Source organism: Anolis carolinensis, chromosome 1, assembly GCF_035594765.1.
Source record: "Anolis carolinensis isolate JA03-04 chromosome 1, rAnoCar3.1.pri, whole genome shotgun sequence".
NCBI lineage: Eukaryota > Metazoa > Chordata > Lepidosauria > Squamata > Dactyloidae > Anolis > Anolis carolinensis.
In genome coordinates, this window is record NC_085841.1 from 221,047,593 (window position 1) to 221,073,439 (window position 25,847).

The 25,847-nt window shown below is 40.1% G+C and overlaps 1 protein-coding gene across 4 annotated transcripts in view; it reads right to left on the reverse strand.

Annotated features, from left to right (window-relative positions):
- Window positions 1-25,847, reverse strand: part of gpd2 (glycerol-3-phosphate dehydrogenase 2) — a 104,407-nt gene that overhangs the window by 42,450 nt on the left and 36,110 nt on the right. For all 4 annotated transcript variants that reach the window (XM_062965542.1, XM_003224603.4, XM_062965551.1 and 1 more), the window contains 4 exons: window positions 24,950-25,121; window positions 17,682-17,806; window positions 15,479-15,576; window positions 11,607-11,770 (listed from right to left, as the gene is read on the reverse strand). In XM_062965542.1, coding sequence (XP_062821612.1) covers window positions 11,607-11,770; window positions 15,479-15,576; window positions 17,682-17,806; window positions 24,950-25,076 — 514 coding nt within the window. In that variant the 5' untranslated portion in view covers window positions 25,077-25,121. The remainder of the gene's footprint in view (window positions 1-11,606; window positions 11,771-15,478; window positions 15,577-17,681; window positions 17,807-24,949; window positions 25,122-25,847) is intronic.

Here is a 25,847-nt window from a genome sequence, read left to right on the forward strand (position 1 = left end):
ACATTATTTACACCAAATCAGAATAAGAAGGACTCTTCAGTTAAAAATAAAGATGTCATCATAAGACACTAATCACACATCTTTCCCACATATTCCAGCAAAAGCAGCACTTTGATTTTCTACAAATCTTGCTGCAATTTTTCCCTTAAGATTTCCAGTTTACAGAAATTATTCAAAGTCTCAATGTGGCTTTTAACTACTCACAACACTTTTCTCACTCTCTTCCTTCCCACCCATGGATTTGCAGCATATAAGAGGTTGTCATGTTTCTTTTGTGATGTGTATGATGGGTTTCACCCATAAGAAACCTTTACAATGGCAGGTTGTCACATTGTTTTCCTTTTTTCCCAAGGAGAGAAACATTTTAAGTACGTGTTCGAAGTTTTACAACGGCCCAAATTTTCCACTAGGCTCTACTCCAATTATATCCCTCAATAGTCTCAAAAGTATAAATTTGTCAAAAATAAATTATAAACCTGTAACTTTTCATAATTCGGTACACGCTGGAAAGATGACCATAGGAGGCTAAGAGAAAAAGGAGTACTTATTCCATTGTTGACAACTTAATGAATGTTCTGCAATTTCTCTCATTGATTTTTGGTACTTCCCCCCACCTCCCAACCCATACTTTAAAAAAAATCTCATAAGGTTTAAAATGAGAAAAGTCTCACTTCTTTTCAAAAAGGTCACTACTACTGTTTCCACATTCTTTAAGAAGCTGGTGCTAATTCTAAATAGATAGATGTAAATAGAAAAAAAGATGAAATTTTCAAAGCCTCAGATTTCAATAATAAGTTTCCTGTTGATTCTTTTTGCATCAAAAATGTAATGGACAGAGAGCTTAATAAACATATGTTTTACAGTGTGCGCTTATATATGTTTGTGGAGAAGCAGTTCAACAAGACTTATACCAGGAATCCAACCAAACTCAACTTATTTCTGAGCAGACATGTATAAGATAACACTGCACATTCAACAAATTAAAATTACCAAAACTTACAAAAAGCTAATTTTAAAGGTATAAATATACACTTATAATAGAATGAATATGTGTGTGTGTGTCTTTAAACAGCATCTAAAAGACCTTTGCCATATGCATAATATTTATTTTTCTCTAAGAACAATGTTAATTTGTTTTTAAAAATATTTTTCTTACTCTTTTATGTAACCATTATTAAATGAGTAAGTTAATTCTTCCATTCCAGAGGGAAGAAGGCTGATTTATCATTCTCTATTATCTAGAGACCTCAGCGTTGGCTTTTCCATAGTGCCTCTTTTCTAATTTTCCTTGAGCTACATAAATGAAACTGACAGATCACTGCTCAGATAGCAGCCACATTCCTCCCCCAAAATGTTGCCTTTTTGCTATTCAAGAGTATCCGAATACCAACAAATGCTAAATGAAGTCTGACATGTACCCCTAAGAAACAAACTTGTAAGTTGCAGCTTCAAAGGAAACCTTGAATAAATAGGACACATGGTGTACACCCAGGCTAACATCCAACATATGCTTTAGCTTCCTGATGCTGAGACAGAGCAAGAATAGCCCCTGGTAAAGTTTGTGATTTGCTATGGCTGGTACATCCAACATTTATATGTACAGTTTCCCCCTGTATAAATAAACTTAAAATTCAATTAAGAAGGTTTGAGTAACAATATACAGTAAAAAAAGGAAAAGCCTTGGAGGTCACTCATCTGATAAATAATTAACAAATTAGAGTACATTAGAGTGGTAGAGGAGAGAAATTAGTGTGGTAGAGGAAGCAAATCAGAGTGATAATGGAAGAAAAGAGTATGTATGAGAAGTCAACTGGCATAAGTGTACAATTGTTTGTGCATGTGTGTATACATACAAATGTATGCACAAGGTCAGTAATACTTTCTAAAAGGAAGATAGACTTAAGATTTAATTGTTTCAATGGATGATTCAAAGGGTGAAATAAATAATTTAATATTGTAATGAGTCACAGCAGAGAGAAAAAGAATAGCTGCTTTGCAATAGGTGAGTGCTACTTATGGGACAGAGTGGACAGGAGGAAAAAAGGTGGCTGATCATCATCATTGCCACCACTACCATCACTATAAATATCATCACACACTATTCCCAGCTTCAGACTCAAAGCTGCTCTAAAAGGTTAAAACAGATAATGCCTTATCATCATATGGCAATTGAAGGTTTGGGGCCCCATCTACACTGCCAGATTACTGTAGCTCTTGTATTAGCCTGGGCATCCAAATGGCACACCCAGGCTAATGCGGTGTAACCTGGGGTAAGCTTTTACTCAGACTTGGGGAGAGGAGGGGACAAATGCAAAGATTTGGATCTTCCATGAAAATCTAAATCTTGGCAGGTGCTGAAGCAGTGGAGACCACCATCTGAGATCGCCATGTGCGGTCCCAGATGATGACCTCTCAGTCATCTTGCATTCCCTGGGCTCAGAATTGGCATTTTAATGCTGTTTTGACACGTATGTTGTGTCAGTGTAGAAATGAACTGAGACTAAAGTCATCAATGTTTAACCCCAACCTTAGAATCATAGAATAGTAGAGTTGGAAGAGACCACATGGGCCATCTAGTCCAACCCCCTGCTAAGAAGCAGGAAATCGCATTCAAAGCACCCCCGACAGATGGCCATCCAGCCTCTGCTTAAAAGCCTCCAAGGAAGGAGCCTCCACCACAGCCCCGGGGAGAGAGTTCCACTGTCGAACAGCTCTCACAGTGAGGAAGTTCTTCCTGATGTTCAGGTGGAATCTCCTTTCCTGTAGTTTGAAGCCATTGTTCCGTGTCCTAGTCTGCAGGGCAGCAGAAAACAAGCTTGCTCCCTCTTCCCTATGACTTCCCTTCACATATTTGTACATGGCTATCATGTCTCCTCTCAGCCTTCTCTTCTGCAGGCTAAACATGCCCAGCTCTTTAAGCCGCTCCTCATAGGGCTTGTTCTCCAGACCCTTAATCATTTTAGTCGCCCTCCTCTGGACGCTTTCCAGCTTGTCAACATCTCCCTTCAACTGTGGTGCCCAAAATTGGACACAGTATTCCAGGTGTGGTCTGACCAAGGCAGAATAGAGGGGGAGCATAACTTCCCTGGATCTAAACGCTATTCCCCTATTGATGCAGGCCAGAATCCCATTGGCTTTTTTAGCAGCCGCATCACATTGTTGGCTCATGTTTAACTTGTTGTCCACGAGGACTCCAAGGTCTTTTTCGCACACACTGCTGTCAAGCCAGGCGTTCCCCATTCTGTATCTTTGATTTCCATTTTTTCTGCCGAAGTGAAGTATCTTGCATTTGTCCCTGTTGAACTTCATTTTGTTAGTTTTGGCCCATCTCTCTAGTCTGTCAAGATCGTTTTGAATTCTGCTCCTGTCTTCTGGAGTGTTAGCTATCCCTCCCAGTTTTGTGTCGTCTGCAAACTTGATGATCGTGCCTTCTAACCCTTCGTCTAAGTCGTTAATAAAGATGTTGAACAGAACCGGGCCCAGGACGGAGCCTTGCGGCACTCCACTTGTCACTTCTTTCCATGATGAAGACGACGCATTGGTGAGCACCCTTTGGGTTCGTTCACTTAGCCAATTACAGATCCACCTAACCGTAGTTTTGTCTAGCCCACATTTTACTAGTTTGTTTGCCAGAAGGTCGTGGGGGACTTTGTCGAAGGCCTTACTGAAATCCAGGTACGCTACATCCACAGCATTCCCTGTATTGACCCAACTCGTAACTCTATCGAAAAAAGAGATCAGATTAGTCTGGCATGACTTGTTTTTGGTAAATCCGTGTTGACTATTAGCAATGACCACATTTGTTTCTAAGTGTTCGCAGACCACTTCCTTAATGATCTTTTCCAGAATTTTGCCTGGTATTGATGTGAGGCTGACCGGACGGTAATTGTTTGGGTCGTTCTTTTTCCCTTCTTGAAGATAGGGACCACATTCGCCCTCCTCCAATCTGCTGGGACTTCTCCCGTTCTCCAAGAACTCTCGAAGATAATTGCCAGTGGTTCTGAAATAACTTCCGCTAGTTCCTTCAGTACTCTTGGGTGTAGCTGATCTGGCCCTGGGGACTTGAATTCGTTTAGAGAGGCCAAGTGTTCCTGGACAACTTGTTTCCCTATTTGGGGTTGGATTTCCCCCAATCCTTCGTCCATTCCGTGTTGCTGAGGTTGAAGATGGCTTTCTTTTTCTGAGAAGACCGAGGCAAAGAAGGCATTAAGTAGTTCTGCCTTTTCCCTGTCCCCTGTCGCCATCACCCCATCTTCTCCTTGCAATGGCCCTATCACCTCCTTTTTCTTCCTTTTTCTACCAACGTAAGCAAAAAAGCCTTTTTTGTTGTTTTTTATGTCCCTGGCAAGCCTGAGCTCATTTTGCGCTTTAGCCTTGCGAACCTTTTCCCTACAGGTGTTGGCTATACGTTTGAATTCTTCTTTGGTGATTTCTCCCCTTTTCCACTTCTTGTACATGTCACTTTTGAGCTTTAGCTCAGTTAGAAGTTCTTTGGACATCCATTCTGGCTTCTTTGCACTTGTCTTATTTTTCTTCTTTGTTGGCACTGTTTGCATTTGTGCCTTGAGTATTTCACTTTTGAAAAACTCCCATCCATCCTTAACTCCCTTGTTTTTTAATATCGGCGTCCATGGAATGCCGCTCAGTAATTCCTTCATTTTTTGGAAGTCAGCTCTCTTAAAGTCCAGAATGCGTGTTTGACTTGTCTTAGTTTCAGCATTCCTTTGTATTGCAAACTGCAGGAGCACATGGTCACTTGCCCCTAAGGATCCAACCACTTCAACTGTATTGATCAGGTCTTCCACATTTGTTAAGTTTAGATCAAGAGTTGCTGATCCCCTTGTTGCCTCTTCTACCTTCTGGACCATAAAATTATCTGCAAGGCAAGTGAGGAATTTGTTGGACTTTGTACTCTTGGCTGAGTTTGTTTTCCAGCAGATATCGGGATAATTGAAATCGCCCATGACTACTATATCTCTTCTTTGTGCCTGTTTGGTCAGCTGTTGACAGAAGGCTTCATCAAGTCCTTCATCCTGACTCGGAGGTCTGTAGTAGACACCCACGACAAGATCTTTTTGAGTCCCGGTTCCCTTGATTCTTATCCAGATGCTTTCAAGCTGGTTTCCCGGATTACAGTCTTGCATTTCTTCTGCAACGTAACTGTTTTTGACATATAAAGCTACTCCCCCTCCTCTCCCCTTTGTTCTATTTCTGTGAAAGAGGTTATAGCCCTCAATGGTTAAATTCCAGTGATGGGAGTCATCCCACCAGGTTTCAGTGATGCCTATGACATCGTATGTGTGGTGCTGTGCTAGGAGTTGGAGTTCGTCTTGCTTATTTCCCATGCTCTGAGCATTAGTGTAAAGACATGTAAGCCCCTGTGACCTCCCCTCGAACTGTTTATTTGGGATTATTGTGCTCTCTGTACTTGGTCCTTGCTGTGTTTGTGCAGCCCTCCGTTTAGCCTTTCGGCGGTTCCCTGTGGTCGTGGGTAATATAGTGTTCGCCAGGCTGTTGTTCCCCTCCCCCAGTGGATCTAGTTTAAAGTGCGCCTGATGAGGTTTGTGAGTCTGTGTGCAAAAAGATGTTTTCCTACTTGTGTGAGATGCACCCCATCGCTTGCCAGTAGTCCATCCTCTTGGAAGAGTAGACCATGGTCAAGGAAGCCAAAATGCTCCTCTTGACACCATTTTCTGAGCCAGTTATTGACCTGTACTATTTTTCCGGCCCTTGTAGAGCCGTGTCCTACAACAGGGAGGAGGGATGAAAAGATCACATGTACATTATACAGTTTTAGCTTTGTTCCCAGAGCTCGAAAATCATTTGTGATCTTTTGAAAAGTATGCCTAGCGGTGTCATTGGTACCTACATGAATCAACATAAGGTGGGGAGGGTGAAGGGGCTTTAGGAGCCTGCTGAGCCTCTGAGTGATATGGTGTATTTTTGCCCCCGGGAGGCAGCATGTTTCTCGAGCCATCCCATCCGGTCTGGAAATGATGGCTTCCGTTCCTCTAAGGAGGGAGTCACCTACTACCAAGACCTGTTTCCTTTGAGGATTGACAGGGTCCCTTTTGTGCAAGACAGTGTGTATGTCCCCTGAAGAGTGTTCCTGTTGTGAATCATGTAGGTGTAAAGTGTTGTCCTCCTCCTCAACATCCCCAGTGCATTCATCAATGACAATCCATTGAGATACATCCGAGAGCCCATTACTCTCCCAAGGATGTTCCTGTTGCTCCTGGTCTATGATTGGGGATGGAGCATTTGCATGATTACATAAGTGTGACTGTGGTGATGCACTGTCCCCGTCAGGGCTATCCCCTGCGCATTGATCCAGGGTGGTCCACTGAGTGGTATCTAAGAAACTGTGGTCCTCCACAAGATGTGTTTCCTGATTGTATGTTAATGATGTAAGAATTTCAAATCTGTTGTGTAAATGCAGCTGAGCAGAGGAGTTCTGCGGAGGCTGCCTGGTCCTGCGTCTCCTTCTATGGGTGACCTCCTTCCAAGCCTGAGGGTTGTCTACCTTTGAGTTGATCTCCCCATAAGGTTCCTGATCGTGGTCTTGGTGGTGTTGGTGTGATGCAGGCTGCTGATCTACAGCAGCGTGTTGTGCAGTGTCCAAGAAGAGCTCGAGTGCCTGAATGTCCTTAAGGGTCTTAATACGGTGCTCGAGCTGTTGGATCCTCTGCTCCATCAGTCATCTGTTTGCATTTGGAGCAGATGTAGTTGTCTAGTTTTTGTGTGAAAAAGCGGAACATGCCACAGCTGGTGCATGTGATGGGAATGTTTTGCTTTTGTTGCATCTCTTGGTGAGCGTGGTGGCCAAGTGGGATCTTTGTACAGTTAAGTAATATGCACGCACTTTATGTGCAAACTGCAACAAACCACCTCTTTGTGTATTTGTTTATGTTGCTTTGTTTCCTGTATGTACTGCAAAGGATAGTTAGTAAAGGTGCCTTTTTCGTGCGCGCCGTCAGGCGCGCGCGACACTGGCAAATAAAGCTTTCCCAGAAACTCAATTAACAGGGGACAATGCCTGCTGTCAATCAACTTAAGTACCTGGCTCTCTTTCAACACAACAGTCACACAACAGTTAGACTTTGACCACAGGAGCCAAGCCCACACTCAGTTTAAAATCTTAGCCAAATCTTAGCCAAATCCTACCTGAAGCCAGGGAGCAAAAATGTCCTCCTGCTGCCTCTGCTTCTGCGAGAACCAACCAACTTAGGGAAAGATTAGCCTGGAGTACCATTTGTGACAATATGAATGGCCACTGGGTGGCACCATGAGAAGGAAAGAGACCATCAAGAGTGGAAAAATATATCCCCAAGAGCGCTTCCAGACAGGACTCAAATCTGTGCCGAAGCGAGTTTAAATAAGCCACTTCAGTGCAGGTTTGAATCCCTACTCCCCAGAAAAACTCGGGGAAGGGGAGGCTACATATCATCCCGATTAAAACTGAGATGGCATGCAGCCACCGAGAAGCTTCCTGGCACAGGAAATGATGCCTGAGGAGGCAGGAGGGACATGGAGAAAAATTATGGCAGCCAGGTACCTTTCACTTAACTTTTAGGGCAAAATTAGGGACTTTGGGGAGAGGCGGCGGGTGCCTTCCTGTACCTTTGGGCTCTAGGAGCCCAAAAGGTGTGAAATGGCAATGAAGAAACACTCCTGGGTAGTCCTGAGAACTAGGCCTTTCAGGAAGGCCCGGATCTAATGGGGTATCCAATTAATTTGGAACAAACCAAGGAAACCTTGGTTTGTTCCGAATTAATTTGTTTTTACTGGAGACGTTGTTTGGATTCTTCTGGTAAAAAACGAGATAGGCTTTTGTGTCTGTCTGGATAGGCCCTAAGTCCATTCTACAAGTGACCATATAAGGTTAAAAGATGCTACTTTACAAGGCTAGATACCTATCAGTAACCTTTGAAATACCACACTTCAACTGAAATAGTAAAGTTACGGATACTGAATTCTGGTAAAATGACCACAGCATGCTAAAGACACTTGCAAAGTTTGTACACTATGAGTGCAAGTTTTCTGACACGATATATTAATGAGTACAATTCATATAGTCTTCATTTTTTTAACTTAAATTATTTTTCACTACTTTTTCAGGAAAGGATCATTGGACATGGCTAATACCAAACATTTATTTAAATAGATTATTTTTTAAAAAACTAGCATGTTTCAACTGTAAACTATCCAGGAACAGGCTGGAGCAGTTTTATATATCTCCACATGTCATTCTTTAATGAAATTTTGGGGTAGAATGCTAGAGTCAAATGATCAGAAGCCATGCATAATACATGTAGCTCAAGGGAATGTGGCCATTTCTAACATTCAGTCATTAGGTTACAGTTAACAGCCATTCTTCTGTAGAAATTCAGGAATCCAGAAAAGAAATACATGATTTAGGAAGCCAAGGATGAGTAATAGGATAGAGCAGTGGTTCTCAACCTGTGGGTCCCCAGATATTTTGGCCTTCAACTCCCAGAAATCCTCACAGCTTGTAAACTAGCTGGGATCTCTGGGAGTTGTAGGCCATATCACCTGGAGACTCACAGACTGAGAACCACTGAGACAGAATATTCCTTCCTCTCACCTCCTCGTCTTCTGCCTCAATATTTTAATATCTGTTTAATCCAAAACATTGCCTACCTATTCCATAATTTCACATCTGGACCACAGACTTCTTTGAACAATAAGGAGGGAAATAAGAGTTGCATGTCATCAAAACACAGGTAGCATTTCAGGCCAATATGGCGTAAGATAGCAACCTAATGCATCACAAAGAATAACAGCCATGATGTGGAACAGAAATCCTCCAGAACTACTGAGTCATTAAAGGAATGGACTCACCACAACATCATGCCTCCCAGTCACAACCTGGAAACAGCCAGGAAGACTTCATGGTTCATGGTATGAAAAGCCTATGAGATGTTCAGGAAAACTAGGTATAGATAGGTCACCCCCATGCTCCAACTCCCCTGGTAGGTCATTCACTAGGGCAACCTATCTTTGTGCTCTCAAAGAAAGCTAGCAAGCTTTTAGCCATTATTTGAGATATTTTTGAGGTTCTTTTACTTGAAGCTCTTTATCTTTAGGGGATTGAACATGAAAGCATTTTTTGTGCAAAGCGTCATCTTTCGTCACTGACCCATGCCCTCTCACTCAATGTTGAAGAGTACATTTACATGACCAAGCAGGTACATCCTGAACCGTCTCATGCTTCAGCTTTTCTACTTAAGTAGCATTAGACAACTGGTAGGAGAGGTGGGGCTCATCTTAACTTCAACTTGTTCTAACAAAGACACAAAGGAGAAGGTGGTCCAATTAGAGACCTCACATTTTTTCATTTAAAACTCCAATGGCCACTCCACGATTTTACAATACATACTTGGGACTACTCAACTCAGATCAATTTAGCACAGAGAAGCACATTTTGGTATGATTTGCATTTCAGTACACAGACTGTAAAACCATTTCACTGTGCTGCCAAATCACAGCTCACTCCCACATTTAATGTGTGCCATTAGAAAGCTTCTCAAAGGTGCTGGCAATGAAGCACCAGATCTGTGGAGAATGGGATTTGGGTACATAGTGAAGCATCAAGTAGCTAAAATGTGTGTGAAGTTTTTTTTTAAAAGGAACATTTGGGGAGACATCCTGCTAGTAGAAAGCTGGCTTTCTGGATACATAAGGGGTTTAAAAAAAAAAATCTGCACATTAATACACTCTTACCCCAACAGGAAAAACTGTGTGGCTCCCATATATTATCCAGTATTGGGGAGGGGAAAGGAGATAATACAAAAGCATTTTATGTCTCTTAACAAAAAGACAAGAAATTCATAGGAAAGACTGGCCTTTAGTATGCAGACATGGCAGGGAGCTAAACGAAAGTAGTTAAGTGGGCATCCTACTGTGCAACTAGTTGCATTCCAACATCTAAAACTGAATATCTTGGCTTCTTTTCATTTCTTAACACATTTTGGTCGGCTGCTTTCCCCATTACTTTTTTAAAAATGTATGTAGGTTCACCTCCAATTCAACATGCATGTAACATTTCATTTTGTGCCCAAAAATGCAGATGGGATGCTCTCAAAGACTCATCCAAGTTTAGTGAAGCTACTGAAGAGTTCTGTACTTGAGAAACTTACTGGTGGCGAACCAGTAATAATCAAAATTATTTGGCTGATACATTTCCCAGAACAGCTGTGAAGACAGCTATGGATTTTAGTAGATGGAAATATAAAGTCATGGGTCAGTGAGGTATAAGACACCATATAAAGTACACATTTATTTGGCATATTTTTCAGACACCACCAATATGTCTTCTTCCCATTAGAATTACAGGGCTAATTTGACTAGACCCTCCTATATTCATGCACCAAACAGTTATTGGATATTTGATTACTGGACTCTGAACACTGAACTGGTTCCTTTACGGACTATCATACTTAAACCGACATTTGATGACATGGAAGTCCTGAGTCTCAAGATTAGATCTGTAATAGTGCTGCTCACATGTTGCAGACAATGAGTTATGACTGTATAATATGTTAATGTTCCATAGAATCACAGATTTAAAAAAAGGTGAAAACAACTCTCTCATCCGAACCCAACACATTCCTCTGCTGACAATAAAGGATAATCTTTCATTAATCAAACTAGAAGACTGAACACTTGTTTCACATAACTGAAACATAACACAAGCAGCCTCTGACTGATGTGAAAACCTCGAGTCCCATAGGCCCCTTCTACAATGCCATATAATACAGATTAGCAAATCAGATAATCCACAGTATCTGCTTTGAACTGGATTATATCAGTCTACACTGCCATATAATCCAGTTCAAAGCAGATAATCTGGATTTTATATGACATAGTAGAAGGGGCCACAGTTATAGTTTCAACAAAAATGGGGGGGGGTGAGAGAGGAGTCAAGGAGTGAGAGGCAAGAACCAAGGTAACACCTTCAGTAAGTAACTTCATTTTTCTACCCCGCCACCATCTCCCGACAGGGACTCGGGGCGGCTAACAAAACAAGTACAACAGTTAAAACATATTACAATAAATAAACCGCAATAAACCACCACACTCTGCATTCAAAGGGCAGATGCCAAATTGAGAGGAGCACATGAACTGTGTTCACATGTTTCACATAGGACTAAAAACAAAAGCAGTATTTGCAATCCAAATACCCAGGCCCCTTCTACACTGCCATTTGAAATCCAGATTATCTGATTTGAACTGGATTATATGGTAGTGTAGTCTCATATAATTCAGTTCAAAACAGATAATCTGGATTATCTGATTTGATAATTGGCATTATATGGCAGTGTAGAAGGTGCCCCACAGACCAACTCATCAGATACTTTATATATAGTCCAGCCACATATCAACTACTGTTCAGGTAATGATCACCCATTAATCAGTGCAGGTGGTGAGGTGTAGTGCACTGGGCAACCAGACGGAACCACAGAAAATGGGGAAGGTTATGGATAAAGATATGATGGACTACCATTTAAAACTTGCATTATGTATAGAAAGCAATGTGGAAAACAGTTTGAATTTTAAATGTATGAAGTAGGGAGAGAACTTACCATCATAGTAGACAATGGCACCTACAAGTCTGTCCTTCTGCAGCATAGGAAAGAGTTCCAGGGCTTTTGATTTGCTAAGCACATAGCTACTTTTCAGGCACTGGCTTCCCGCTACAAGGTCGTAGAGTTTAATTCCCACCCAATAATATGGCAGCTGCCACCATCTGGAAAAGAAAAAGATACAGAAAACGAATTAATAATTTAATGTTTATATGCAACCCCGCAATTGCCATAAATATTCTCCTTTCCAAAGGGACATAAAACTAGAAGCCCATTACTGGAGTGTCAAAACAACCTGAGTGTGTTTTGATGTTAGGAAATCACCCTCCTTATTCCTGATCTTCAACAAAGCTGAATGAATGACTATTTCAAACCCAAGGTGCTTTATACCAACCCATAGGTTTGTGCATGGGTCAGTTTTCAAAAATGATCTTTGGCTGGCATGGACTCTGCCGCTATTTTTTTCTCAGCCACAACAGAACAGTGGCTGTCAACAACCGGCTGCTTTCGGTTTCTTTCAGTTACATGTGGAGTGTGGGGAGGGAGGAAGCTGCTAGAAGGGAAAGGATCCCAGGAAGTGGGTTTTCTTAAACCCTTGCCTTAAACCCAGGTCTCCTTGAAAGACAGAAGGGAAAGGATCCCAGGAAGCGGGGGTTTCTTAAGCCCTTGCCTTAAACCCAGATCGCCTCTAAAGACAGAAGGGAAAAGATCCCAGAAAGGGTGGTATCTTAACTCTGGTGCTTTTAATCCAGTTCTTAATGAAGGATACAAGGACAAACGATGTCTAAAATGACGGGATGGGGCACCTGGGAAGTCCCCATTGACACCAATGGGCCAGATTGAAAACAAAACTTTGGGCTTCCTGGATTGAAAACAGATTTTTGTCCTCCCGAATTTTGGAGGTTCCTGTAAAATAAATTGGGACCCCCACCAAAATCCAGGATACCAAAATTCGAGGTTTGCTCGAATTGCATAACCCTATTATCTCATCTTACAAGGATACTATGGTACTGAAATGAGACTGGACTGCTGCTAAATTGATCTTTAGTGTCCTTTATGATAGTTATATATCTTCAATTACTGAAAATATGATGGAAGGGTAAACATTTTAAATAATACCATCAAAATGGATGACAATATGCAGTTATGGTTCTGCTGATCTAACAGTGGGATTCAGTGATATCAGAAGGATGAAAAAATACCAGAAGAAGGATGAAAGAACAATTCCTAGTACAACTTCCCATGCAATCCTAAAACCAGATCCAATGAGTTGGGAAACACCTCTTCTACAAGCCAGTGTCACAGAGTCCCCCTCGATGGATTGTCACCTGGATTGTCACTTTATTGTGGTGAGGGGGGGCTAGTGTGTTCCAATAAACCTGCGGGTGCAACCATTGAGTCAAGGCAGGGAAAAAAGTCTCTTTGGTTACTTCTACACAACTGTTTAAAATCCAAATTATCTCCTTTGAACTGGATTATCTGGCAGTGTAGACACTGATAATCCAGTTCAAAGCAGATAATGTGGATTATCTGCCTCAATAGTCTGGATTATAAGGTAGTGTAGAAGGGGCCACTATTAACACTAGATTTAACCCTGAGTTATGCACCAGGAAACTCCAAATCAGCAGGGTAACAATATGATGTAAACTGTCATACCTAGGACCAGGGAGAGCATAGGCACCAAGTATCTTTGGCAATCAGTGCAAAAAGGGTTCAAAAACGGGGGAGAAGATTCAATTTCTTTGCAAATCAGACTCCAGCAAATTCAGCTGCTTCCAAACATCTGCCATAACTCTGAGAGGCTAAATATTAACAAATACATCTAAAGATAACAATCACAGGCCCCTTCTACACTGCCATATAACACAAATTATCAAAGCAAATAATCCACATTATCTGATTTCAACTGGATCATATGAGTCTACACTGCCATATAATCAAATAAAGCAAATAATATGGATTTTATAAGACAGTGTACAAGGGGCCCCATAAAACATAGCCTATGTATTTCACCCCTTTTTTGATGGAATCCCTTGCCAGATTGATATTTGAAACTTAGGCAATCAAACTATGAAAAATCTACCAGTTATTTGGAAGATCATTTAACTTGTAATTGAAAATGCAGCTGATATGTAAATATTTCCAGTGTGCCCTTACATATGTTTCCTTTAAAGTAAGTTTAGCTGAGTTTAATGGGCTTACTTCTATAGAAGTGCATGGCATTACAGCATAAGAGAAATCTGATGAGGAATTGGTGTGCAGTTCATTTAGCTTTACTAAACCCCCTTTGGCCACTGAGGGCCCTTCCACACAGCCATATAACCCAGAATATCAAGGCAGAAAATCCCACAATGTCTGATGAGAAAATTAAAAAACTGATGAGAAGTATGCTTAAGGTGTGTTTTGTCAGGGTATTGTGTATTGTGAAATGTTAAAATCAATCTGGGTTATTAGAAATGCCTTATGTGTTAGTTTTTTCAGCAAGGCATTTCAGCTGTTATGGAGTTAATGAGAGTCTGCTATGATTGACGTATCACAGGACCAATGGGGTCAAGTTTGTTTTGACCGGGACTTTCTTTCTTGTCCTGTGGAATGCAGAGGAGTTTCCTGTTCAGTAGAGCAGTGTGTCTGTGTGTGCATGAGTCGCTTCGGCAAGAGCACTCATGGAGGAAGGACTGATTTGCTCTATTTGTATATACCGTGTTTCCCCGAAAATAAGACAGTGTCTTATATTAATTTTTGCTCCCAAAGATGCTCAAGGTCTTATTTTCAGGGGATGTCTTATTTTTCCATGAAGAAGAATTCACATTTATTGTTGAACAAAAAAAATGAACATTTATTATATACTGTACATTTGTCATCACAAACCAGCATAACCAGACAAACTGTGAATCCTATCAAGAATTTCTTCTTACTGCCATTATTTCCATGTACAACACTCTATATTATGTACATTTCCCGATCCTGCATGCTCTGGTGTTCTGTTTGTTGGGCATGCTTCCAAACAAAAACTTTGCTAGGTCTTATTTTCAGGGGAGGCCTTATATTTAGCAATTCAGCAAAACTTCTACTAGGTCTTATTTTCTGGGGATGTCTTATTTTAGGGGAAACAGGGTAGTCATGTAAATAAAGATATATTGCCGTTGGATTTCCAACCGAACCCTCGTCTGCTGGAGTGTGTTTGTCCAGTGCTGTATTTCCACACGGTGAGACAGTCTGGAGAAGGAGGTGAAGACCGGGATGGTGAATTTTTGGATTACACTCTGCTACCCATCATCCCCTGACATGTTTGATGTATTTTCTTTTTATGTGTGTAAAATATAGCATACTCCCCTGTCGAAGATATTGTAAAAAGGGGGAAAGGATGTACACTTGATTGATAAACCTATGAATAAAAAGTTAAATAATACGAAGAATTTTGAAATTGCTTACATCTTGAAATTAAACATCACCTTTAAAACTAAGCACACATTTGCTTAGATGTTTTATTATCACTTGTGTACAGCATCCATAAAGGAAGCCACTGTCAACTTTGAAGCTCATTTCCAAATCTAAGCTTTATCTGAAGCATTTCAGTGCTGCAATAGCCTAGGTTTATGCCACGATAATTCATGTTTACAGGGCCACATGATTCTGTCTGCATCTACTGTAACAGACTAACAGGGGTACACCTCTGGAATTTGTGTTCAAGGAGCTGACACTTCACACTTCCACTAGGCAATGACAACCTTTTCACCACTACAAAATCAACAATAAAAACTGTGAAAAACGCAGTTAGACAGTAACATCTGACATAAATTCCCAGTGACAAAAGTTTTCAACCATAATACTCCTATATGGAGGTAATATAGGACAAACCTTGGATGACTTACTTGTAAACGGGAAGCATAATCGGCAAAGGAGAAGATAGATGAGGTGCAATTTCAAGCAAGTTGGCACGTTCATGGAGAGCTTCTTTCACCATTCTGTACTACAAAACAATACAGAATCCATTTTCAGCAATGTTGCCACTATCCTATAGTCATTTTGTGCACATTTCTGTATAAGGCTACACAGCTAGACACAATCTATCTTTGCGATTGGGATTTTGCAGAAAGGTATTTGCAGAATATGGAAAAACATTTTTTAAACAAAAGAAATCACCTTTCTATAATATTGTAATATTCTTATACGGTCTATGAACTATGTATGAACTATATGTCCACAATATTAACTCAGGGCCCGTATTCCAGGCCCTCTCGCATTTTTACTGGAGGCATCCAAATGACACCTCCAGTAAAAGAAGATTAATTTGAGACAAAGCAAAAAAAAAACCAAACCTGCTTTATCCTAAATTAATCTGATTGCCTATTAGACCCATGCTATGGGCCCTGTGGGGCCAAGCCCACTGGGAGTCCATACACCCATCTTGCACCTTCTGGAGCCCAGAGAGGCAAGATGGCCCCCATCCCTTTCCCAAAACCACCCAAAACCCCTAAAAAATAAAAAAGGAAACTTACTAGGAGCCACGAGGCCTCTATTCCTGCCTGATGGAACATATCGATGATGTTCAACAAGATGGGGGGATCACACCTGGCTCTCCTTGTCATTGGTATGTTCCAACAGGCAAAAATACAGGCCTAATGGCTCCCAGTAAGTTTCCTTTTTATTTTTAAGGTTTTTGTGGGGGTTTTTTTGGTTGGCTATGTCTGGAAGGGCCCTGAGGTGTCTTTATTGCTAATTGATATTTTCCCCTCCATTTTTACATCATACTTCAACCAAGAAACTGAAGCATCCCACTTGAATGCTCTGCCTAAATTACACAAGAGCTGTTCAACTACCAGTTCAATAGAACTAGAAATATTCTCCAACATGGAAGGATGCCCTCTTTGTCTCGCATATCTCAGTGGTAAATGCTAACTATGACAACTACAGCATGCAGTGATCTCAACACACTGCATTATTTGTAGTTTTTTTTCTTGTCTTGATCCACAACGAAAGGCAGGTAAGAAATCATCATCTTCATCATCAACCACATGGACCCTCAACACATAGAAGATTGAAAGGTTCAGGAGTGCTGACTATCATTTGCTTCCTCACTAATAAACGTATTGTGCCCAGAACCAGACAAAACATTTTGTGTCCCCTTTCAGTGCTAGCAAAGTTACAGTAATTGAGTTAGATTCTTAAAAACTGTGAGGTAAAGCAGTTTTAGAAAAATGTACTTTTATTTCTTTGGGACCACAGAAACTTTCTGCCTCTGCAAATTGCATCTGATTAACATATTTGGATAGAATCAAATAAGGACTGAACAGTGTATCTCAATGACTGTCACTATTACTGATTTTTTTAAAGATCCAGCCTTCACAAACTTAGCCTATAGACAAAATACAGTATGGTCCCCATATCAGTGGGACCTTCTATCCGGTTTCATTTATCCACGTGTGACAAAATACTTCTTCACTGGGTATTTGATAGGCATTTCAGCACAACTCTATGGAATCCTAGCACCAGAAGTCCTGCTCTATTCTCATTCTGCCGACAAATCAATGGATATTAAGGCATCAATTTTGACTAAACTATGAAATTCAGACTCAGTTGAATGCAAAACAGAATTTTATGTACATAATTTTTAAAGTGTGTTGCTCATTATGTTGCATTTTAAAAAATGCTTGAAATTCTGCCTCAGTGTTTCACTCCACTCCCCCCCCCCCACACACACGTACACACACCTGATTTCTCTCCACCTGTCTCCCTATTCTACATATCACAGCAAGAATTTTTAAAAATATATATACATGTGCCATTGGGAATGCTAGGAAAACTGTAAGATTTAAAATTTATCACAATTCATTTATCAGCCACCGCTATGTCTTTCTTAATGCATCATATTCAATATCTGCAGCAAGTAACTGACAAATGTATTCAAAGTGCAGAGTACTCCCTAGTTTTAATGTGTTTATACCTAAAACTAGGGAGTTCTTTTTCAAACACCCTGTATAATAAAACCGTGAATGGGAGAACAAATTTAATGAGATCAGGAGGAGGGAGATCAGACTTTTTTTGGCTTCATGGTTACTCTCACAAAACAATTACCTGGTCAAAATCCAACTTCATGATGGCCTTCTGAAGGTATCTCACTCCTCCGTGGATCAGTTTAGTGCTTCTGCTGCTGGTCCCTGATGAGAAATCATCTCTTTCTACAAGGGCTGTTTTTAGGCCTGTGTAACCAGAAAACTAAATTAACTTCTTAAATTACACAATTTGTATGTAATTCATTAAAAAGTCTTTCTCTAGGGTAGAGACAATTGCAAGAAGCATTACTGTGATCATCGATGAATTTGTATTCAAAGTACACAATGCTATCTCTTTGGCAAGCAGCTTCTTTGGGGAAATCTCTTCTTTTTTTAATATGGTAAATTAAAATGGCCACAGATGGGAACAAGGAGTATAAGAATATACAACCAACAAGAGTTGAAAAAATGCATGAAAGTTGCCTAGTTTTCCATAAATAACCAAAACATATGGGGTTTCCTCTTAAATTTCAGAAAAATAAAACAGAGGATGAAAGCGAGAAACTTGGAAATCTAACCCACATAAAGGGGTGCACTTCTGAATAGACATATAACACAATCTTACTAGTCTTTAAACCACTATTTCTCAATTTGTGGGTCCTGATGCAAATGGGGTCCCCTTAGCTCAATGTTGGTGTCCTGAAAAATTTGGCAACAATAATTTTCTGATTGTTACCTTGTGGTTGTTTTATACATTTACACTGGTTTCAAGATGGAACTGACCACATCTGTTTACATGGTCATTCCAGGGACATAGGATGGCATTTATCGTTCCCCTCCTATTTTTGTTTTTGTGGCGACCACTAGGTATAAAATGGCTGGTAAATCCCGCTGGATGGTCAGGACTCTTTTCCATATCTGCAGCTGCCAAGAGCTTATGTAAGGACTTCCTTCTGCCTCCTCAGTGGCCAGGGAGCTGGTGGTAAGAGCCACAATCCCCCTCTGGATCGGCCCCAGGATAAAGTGTCCATAGAGAGTTGTTGTGTGTTTTTCAGTCTGCATGGCCATGTTCCAGAAGTATTCTCCCTTGACGTTTTGCCCACATCTATGGCAGGCATCCTCAAGGGGAACCTCTGAGGATGCCTGCCATAGATGTGGGCAAAACGTCAAGAGAGAATACTTCTGGAACATGTCCATACAGCCCAAAAACACACACAACAACCCTGTGATTCCAGCCATGAAAGCCTTCAACAACACATTGTCCATAGAGAATCACCCTATGTCATTCCAGTGATAGATCTGTTTGAATTTATCAAAACAGATGAGCAGCCATTCCCATGTAGCCTCTCCCAGGGCAGGGTGGTACTGGCTCTCTCTCTCTCTCAAAAAAAAAAAAAAGCTGCAAAAACTTTCTGAGTCATGTGGAAGGCTGCAGGATGGAAAAAAGGGCAAGGTTCCACTGCACAAGCTGTTAACTATTACCCTAACACTTGATTAAAACATCATTTTCACCATCATATCATCATTTGTCTTATTACTCATTTTTTTAGCATTGGAAAGATTTAGTCTTCAGATAAAAATGATTTTTAAGATAAAAGCTTCAAATAAAATAATAGATAATTAGTTTAAACACCTGTCAACTCAAGATAAAACTGATGAGTGTATTTTAAAATCAGAGGGGTAACAGATTTAGGGCCACACTGTTTTGCTTCTGTCCCTTGTTTTACTGAAAAAGGTGAGGAAAGGGGAAAGCAAAGGGAATAAAGACGACAAATAAAAGATGGCCTTTCCATTAAACAATGAGTGATCATTAACTTAATAAAATTAAGTTAACAAAAGCTATTTTATCGTTCCTTCAATATATCAAAAAGACACCTATTTCAACATTTCAGTAACATGAAAAATGAATTTCGTGTTTTATCAATTAAAATCTAGCTAATTAATCAATAAAAACCCCTCCATCTGTTTTCACTAGTAACACATGGATTAGTTATCCCGTAATACACCTTAGCAACTATTTTTGTACATTGAACAATAGTAACAAAATGATTAAATTCCTCTACACATTTTTCTTCTACCATATGAGGGATGGAATCTAGTTAAAGCAAAGGTGCTTTATTGTGTATATATTCCCACTAGCTTAGGGGCAGACTTCCTTCAATTCACTCTATGTAGTCTAATTTTCTTTTCTTTTTTCATTTCTCAAAGTACAGTGATATGTGCCAATCTGCAAAGCAACTACAGACTCTTAAGAATATAAATGCTGACTATATAAGGTTAAGGTCCACCAAAGTTAGCCACTCCTTGCAAGGATTTAATCCAACTTAAGGGGGTGCTAGCTACTTCGAAAATGACCAACAATGCATACTTAGATAAGGCCTTAGTAGTAGTATCATTTATTTCTATAATGTTATCACTATACATGTTTTCCATATAAAAGAACAATAGTTCCCTGCCCTCAGCCTTACAACATAATTAAGACATGGAAATGAATGGAAGTGTGTGAGAGAATTAAGTTCTGCAGATACTGAGTGGTTCTATACAGACAAAAGTAGAGTGGAATTGCATTTGAGATGCTAATTCCAGCCCGTTTTGCAGCCTGACCAGGACTTTGTCAGCCACCTCAGGGGCAAAAGGGCATCCCCACTGCCCGACCATGCTGAACCTAGTTACAGGGTGCACTGTGTAACCACTCAGGCGCTGATGCAACTCCACACTGACCTAGATGGTCAGTATACATGGGACCACTGTCTCTTCTTCTCTCCCTTTGAGCCGGTACAGTGGCTGGTGGCATGGAAGGAGGGTCATTCATGTCCTTTCAGGCCTAGCCGTGATGGAGCTGCTCCTGACTTTTTCTCTCACTCTGGGCCCATCCACACACACTTAAAATGTGGAAGTTACTGGATTAAAGGGGGAGAATGGCTACATGACGCTAGCAGTAAATCCACACTGATTTACTGCAACAGACAAAAAATATATGTTAAAAGGGTCCCCTTTTATCCCGATTCCGGATGGAAAATGTGCATATTTGCATCACTGTATATCCCTGCACTCGCAAAAAAAAAGTGATTTCCTTCCCTCCTCCCTGTGGAGACTGCTCCAAGACATGCCTGCTTTTTAAAAGCTCAAAGCAGCTGATCAGCTGATTGGCCTGTGAAACGGGCACACAGCTATTTCAAAGGAAGTACGAATGGAGAACAATTAGAACTCTCTAAAACTCTTTATTTCAAATTTTATAATATTAAACACAACATGAATAAACAATTGGGGGAAGAAGGAAATCTGCCGGAAGTTTTTTTTTAAAAAACTTGTTATGTGCTGAACCTCATATGCATACATATGAATCTATATATATTTATATTAAGATATTAGATACAGTCCAACGCAGTGATTTTTTTTTTAAAAAAACCTTCTGCTTGATGTCCCCCGTCTGTCCTCCATCTTGTTCCGATACAGAAAAGGCCTGTGAGGGCAGCATGAGACCCAATCCCGAGTCTCACAGGTCTCTGTGGGGACCTGCAGTCAGATCCCGGGATTTTTTAGCCCCCATTTAAAACCTAGATTTTCATGCTGTCTGGAAGCGCCCTCTGTGTCCTGAGCAGTGGAAGTTGGGATGGATGGAGGACTGCTCATGTGCTTCTGGGCCTAGCTATGATGGAGCTGTGCCTATCTCTCCTTCTCTTCCTCCAAAGCTAGGGAGAGATGTTCGAGCTGATCAAACTTCTGTTTACTCTGCACTACGTAATATAGAAATATGGTTCCCCCTCTGCCAACAAACCTACCTATTTATGAAGGGATACCCAGTGACATCAAACCAGAAACATGGCAGTTCTAAGTGGATGAAATCATGTGAAGTTCTAGGGATAACGTAATACTGCTTCACAATGTGCACAAATAAACTAGGGTGCTCACTATAGTAATCAGAAGGGAATTTATTCAATTGAGAAAATGCCAAAGAAAGAAGGGGTTGCTCCTTCTCAGCACTAATTCAAGCAGACAATCTCTTCAATGAATTAAGCAAAGAAAAATGTGAGGATATCTGATCAGAGATCTCCTATGTTACATTTTGCTTGACATAAAATTAGACCAAGAGGACATTAGATCATACACTACAAAGTTGGCATGTTGCTGTTTTAATATGTAGAATGAGCAACATGTGGGTTAGCAGAAAATGAAATTTCCACATTCACTATATCAGGTATAAAATCCCAGGGACAAAAAATATAGGGTAATATTCAGCTGGACAAAGAATGCTGAAGTGCAAGATATAACCAAAGGTCATGAGGTAGGAAAGAGCTAATCATTCTATCAACCCTGACAAACTAACTTGCCTTTTCCTTCCCTCTTTCCTTGTCACCCCTTTTTCCTCTTATGTCATGTCTTTCAAAGAATTTAAACCTATATGCATGGATTATCTTCTTTTCACTGTATATATTGGAGCTACTCTGGGACCATTTTGTCTAAGGAGAGGGATAAAACTGTTCAAGAGTAATATTAAGTATAATAATCAAATGGAGTGGATCAGAGATCCAGAAAGGCAGTATAAATACTCATTAACAATGATCACCCAACAGCAAATGTAACCTGTTGATATAATTTAACACAATAGATCTGACTTATAATAAAGAAAAGAGATGCAGAAATTAATAATATTATTAACTTAACAGAAGTGTCTTCTCAACTCTGTATATGTATGTATTATGTATTCATATGTCTGTCTCGCCTTCTCTCTTTAGTAATTGCAGTGTAAAATAACAGAATTATTAGATGATCATCAGCCACAGACACTCAAACATAAACCATTACATGTTTCATAAAATGCAGCCATTCACAACATAAATCCAATTAAGATAAGCACCTAGAAAACTAGAAATGTAATCTCTCATTAGGGGAAAAGTAAATCAAAGCTACAGAGCAATCTCTAAAGTTGTGGAGCAGTCTTTAAAATTAAGACAAGAAGTATTCCTGTAAGTATCACAATAGCCAAGCAGAAGTGTGCAAACAGCGAAACATGGAAAAAGAAGGAAAACACCTACCAAAAGGTTCTTACAGAAAGTATTGGAGAACAATATGACTACCCACTGAGGAAACACAGGTGATCAGTAACATCTGGTCTCTTTTAGCCTGCATTACCTCAAAATTTGCTGTGTTTTATGGTGAGTCTACTGTAAACAAGTGCATTAGCCTCTCTTGGACTCCCTAAACTTTCATGTCCTCAAAAAAAATCTAATTATTCCCAGTAACTTTAGAAGATCAGAGCAATTTATTTTTTGTCAAATGTGACTGAAGATTAATGGATACAATCAGGAATAATTTGGCAAAAACGTATCAAACATAGAGAAAGGAGAATTTGTTAAGTGAAGCATCAAACTTAATATGAGAGCAAATCCCGTGAATGAAGAGCAACAATACACAATTCATTAAGCAAATGCTATGATGATTTCACACTTCAAAAAGCTACTGATACAATCAACATACACAGTATAAAGTGATAACTATAGATCTGTATAAACATTGTTTTCTTGTGCAGTTCTACAAACTTTGACATAAATCAGCATTCCCAAATATAAATATCTCATCTGAGCTGTTTCCCAGGAGCCACAAGCCAAAAAGGTTATCCTCCTCTGCAGATGCCCACATCTCAGTGTAGCTGAGTATTTGAAGTAGAATGAAATGGGGGGCCCTTGTACACATGCTCAAAAACCCAGAAGGAATTCGGACAAAGGAGGAGGGCTGGCTAAATGATGTTTTGGGCAAAGTGCCAGTGGAATAGGGATAACAGATGAAAAGTACATGTTTAAAAGGTGCACTTAAAACCCGATTCTGCCCCCAAAATGTGCATCTTCGCATGACTGTATATCCCTGCAGTCATGGAAAACACATGACTTCCTTCAATCCCCCTGTATGGACTGCTCTAGTGCATATGAAAAACCCAAAACAGCTGATCGGGCTGTCAAAAGATGGCCGAACGGAAGCAGAGTTGGAAAGCAATTACAATTAGAACTCTTTGCAGTCATTCCTTTGTTCTAATATTTATAAAATCAATTAGAGCTTGATTTATAACTGGGTGAAAAGAGAGATAACAAATCTGCTTGTGTGTATGGCAGGGGAGCATTTCCCAGGACAGACAGGACTAAATGTGGACTTGTCATGTCCTAGGATTTTCAGGCCCATTTTTTAACCCTCATTTTGATGGTGTCTGGAAGTACCCAGGGTAATTATCCCTATGACACACTTGTTGTTTATTAGCAGTATTAAGACTTGTGTATTTCCTCTCCAGCTGATTAACAACCCAACAGCAAGTAACACCAGCAAATAAGATTAAATGAAAAGTAAGTACAAGGAGTCGTAAAAACGTGTGTGCGTGCCTTCAAGCTGTCTGATGACTTATGATAATCTCATGAATTCAATAGGGTTTTCTTAGGGCTTGTCTAGACTGACTAAAAAAGAAACAGTCTGCAATGACACCATTGTGATCCAGTTAACACTATAGAAATTGCACACATTGGAATGAGATGGCCACACAATTCTCCTGGTGTAAGGGGGCTGTCAACCATCTCTAATCCTATGCATTATTTTTGGCCGTACAGCCACACTCTGCCTTTTCTTCCATGATGCATGAGAACACAGTATTTCCTGTTCAATGGGAGTGCATTTCATTGTGAGTTTGTACTTGTTGCTCAACTAGCTCAAACTCCTCCCCCCACTTCTTCTACACACCATGAAGACTCTCTTCTTCTGCTGCCAAAATTTCAGCCCCTTTCCCAAAGAGTAACATCTTCCCCTTTCCCATTCTGCTGTCAGATTTTAAACCCTTTCCCCAATGACTGATATCCTGCCTGCTCTTCTTCTGCAGACAGATTATAAACTGCTTAATTTTCAACCCCTTTCACAATGAGAAACACCTTCTCCACACTTCTTCTCCTGTCAGATTTTAAACCACTTTCCCAATGAGTGACATCTTCCCTTAGAAAACTAGAGGTGGAAAGGCAAAGTTTTTTTAGACCAGATTGTCCAAACAAACTGCATTCTAATGAATAGTCAAAATTGTTGTGTGTACTGACACTGCTGTGGAGGTTGTGGGAAGAATTCAGAGTGAGTGGGGTTGTGCGTTTTTAATATAATCTTAAATGTATTTATTATATTTTAACTTTATTTTAATTAACATCCACACAGTACTATTTGTTTTTCAATTTTTTATTTGCTTTATTTTAAAATGTGTGTTTGTTAGCTGCCTTCAGTCCCCGCAGGGAGAAAGGTGGGGTATAAATAAAGTAAATACAATAAATAAACAAATACATAAATATATGAATTCATTCAGACCTCAGTAGGCAAATATACTGGACTCACCTCTTGAAACTGCATCTAAGGCACAACCACTACCAGTAGCACCTCCGCCTATGATAAGGACATCGAATTCACTGGTCTGTTGCAAGGCCTGTAGTTGATGTTCTCTGGTGGGAAGGGATCTATGCATCTGTAAGGGTTTACATTCAGAAGCTTCAACAGACACCAGATGACTCTGCAAGGAGGAAGAGGGGAAATTGTCAAGAGATGAAAGAAAGACTGGGACTTGCATTATTACAGGGATGAGAATATAAACAACGAAGTCCCCGGTCCAAACCCTTCTCTGCTCAAAACTCATGAATTAACACAAACTCATTTAATTGTCTGTTCTTATTCTTAGGGCTGTGTGTACCTGAGTCTTTCTTACAGCTTAACACTAGGCTTTCTCTGAGAAATGTATTTTAATATGGAGTAAACAAATAAAAACCTTAACTCTCTGTGTGTGCTGCATGATGTACATTAGCAGTGTAATCATTACAGGCTGTAATCCGCCTCTAATACTTATTATACTAATTAGCTGGTGTACAGTGGGCCCTTGCCAACTGCCTTAATTATTCGGCACACTGCTTCACACGCAAGGGCACAAAATAAAACAGGAATGCTTCTTAGTCTTGAGTTCTCTCTCAGCATCCTCTTTCTGCTTCTCTCTCATTCACAAATACACTGCTATCATACAGTTTATTTAATGACTGGATAGTAAACCAGGCTTTCCAAGTCATGTTCTGAAGGGGACTAATAATCTTCTCCTAACTGAATAATTTATGTCTGTGATAAGGCTACAGAAACAAAACACTGTGGAAGAATTTGTTCAATCATTCACAACAATAGGAATTTTTGTGACAAGGAATTAGACTGTGCTCCCAGTGTTTTTTATACACACACATTCACACAATCAACTATT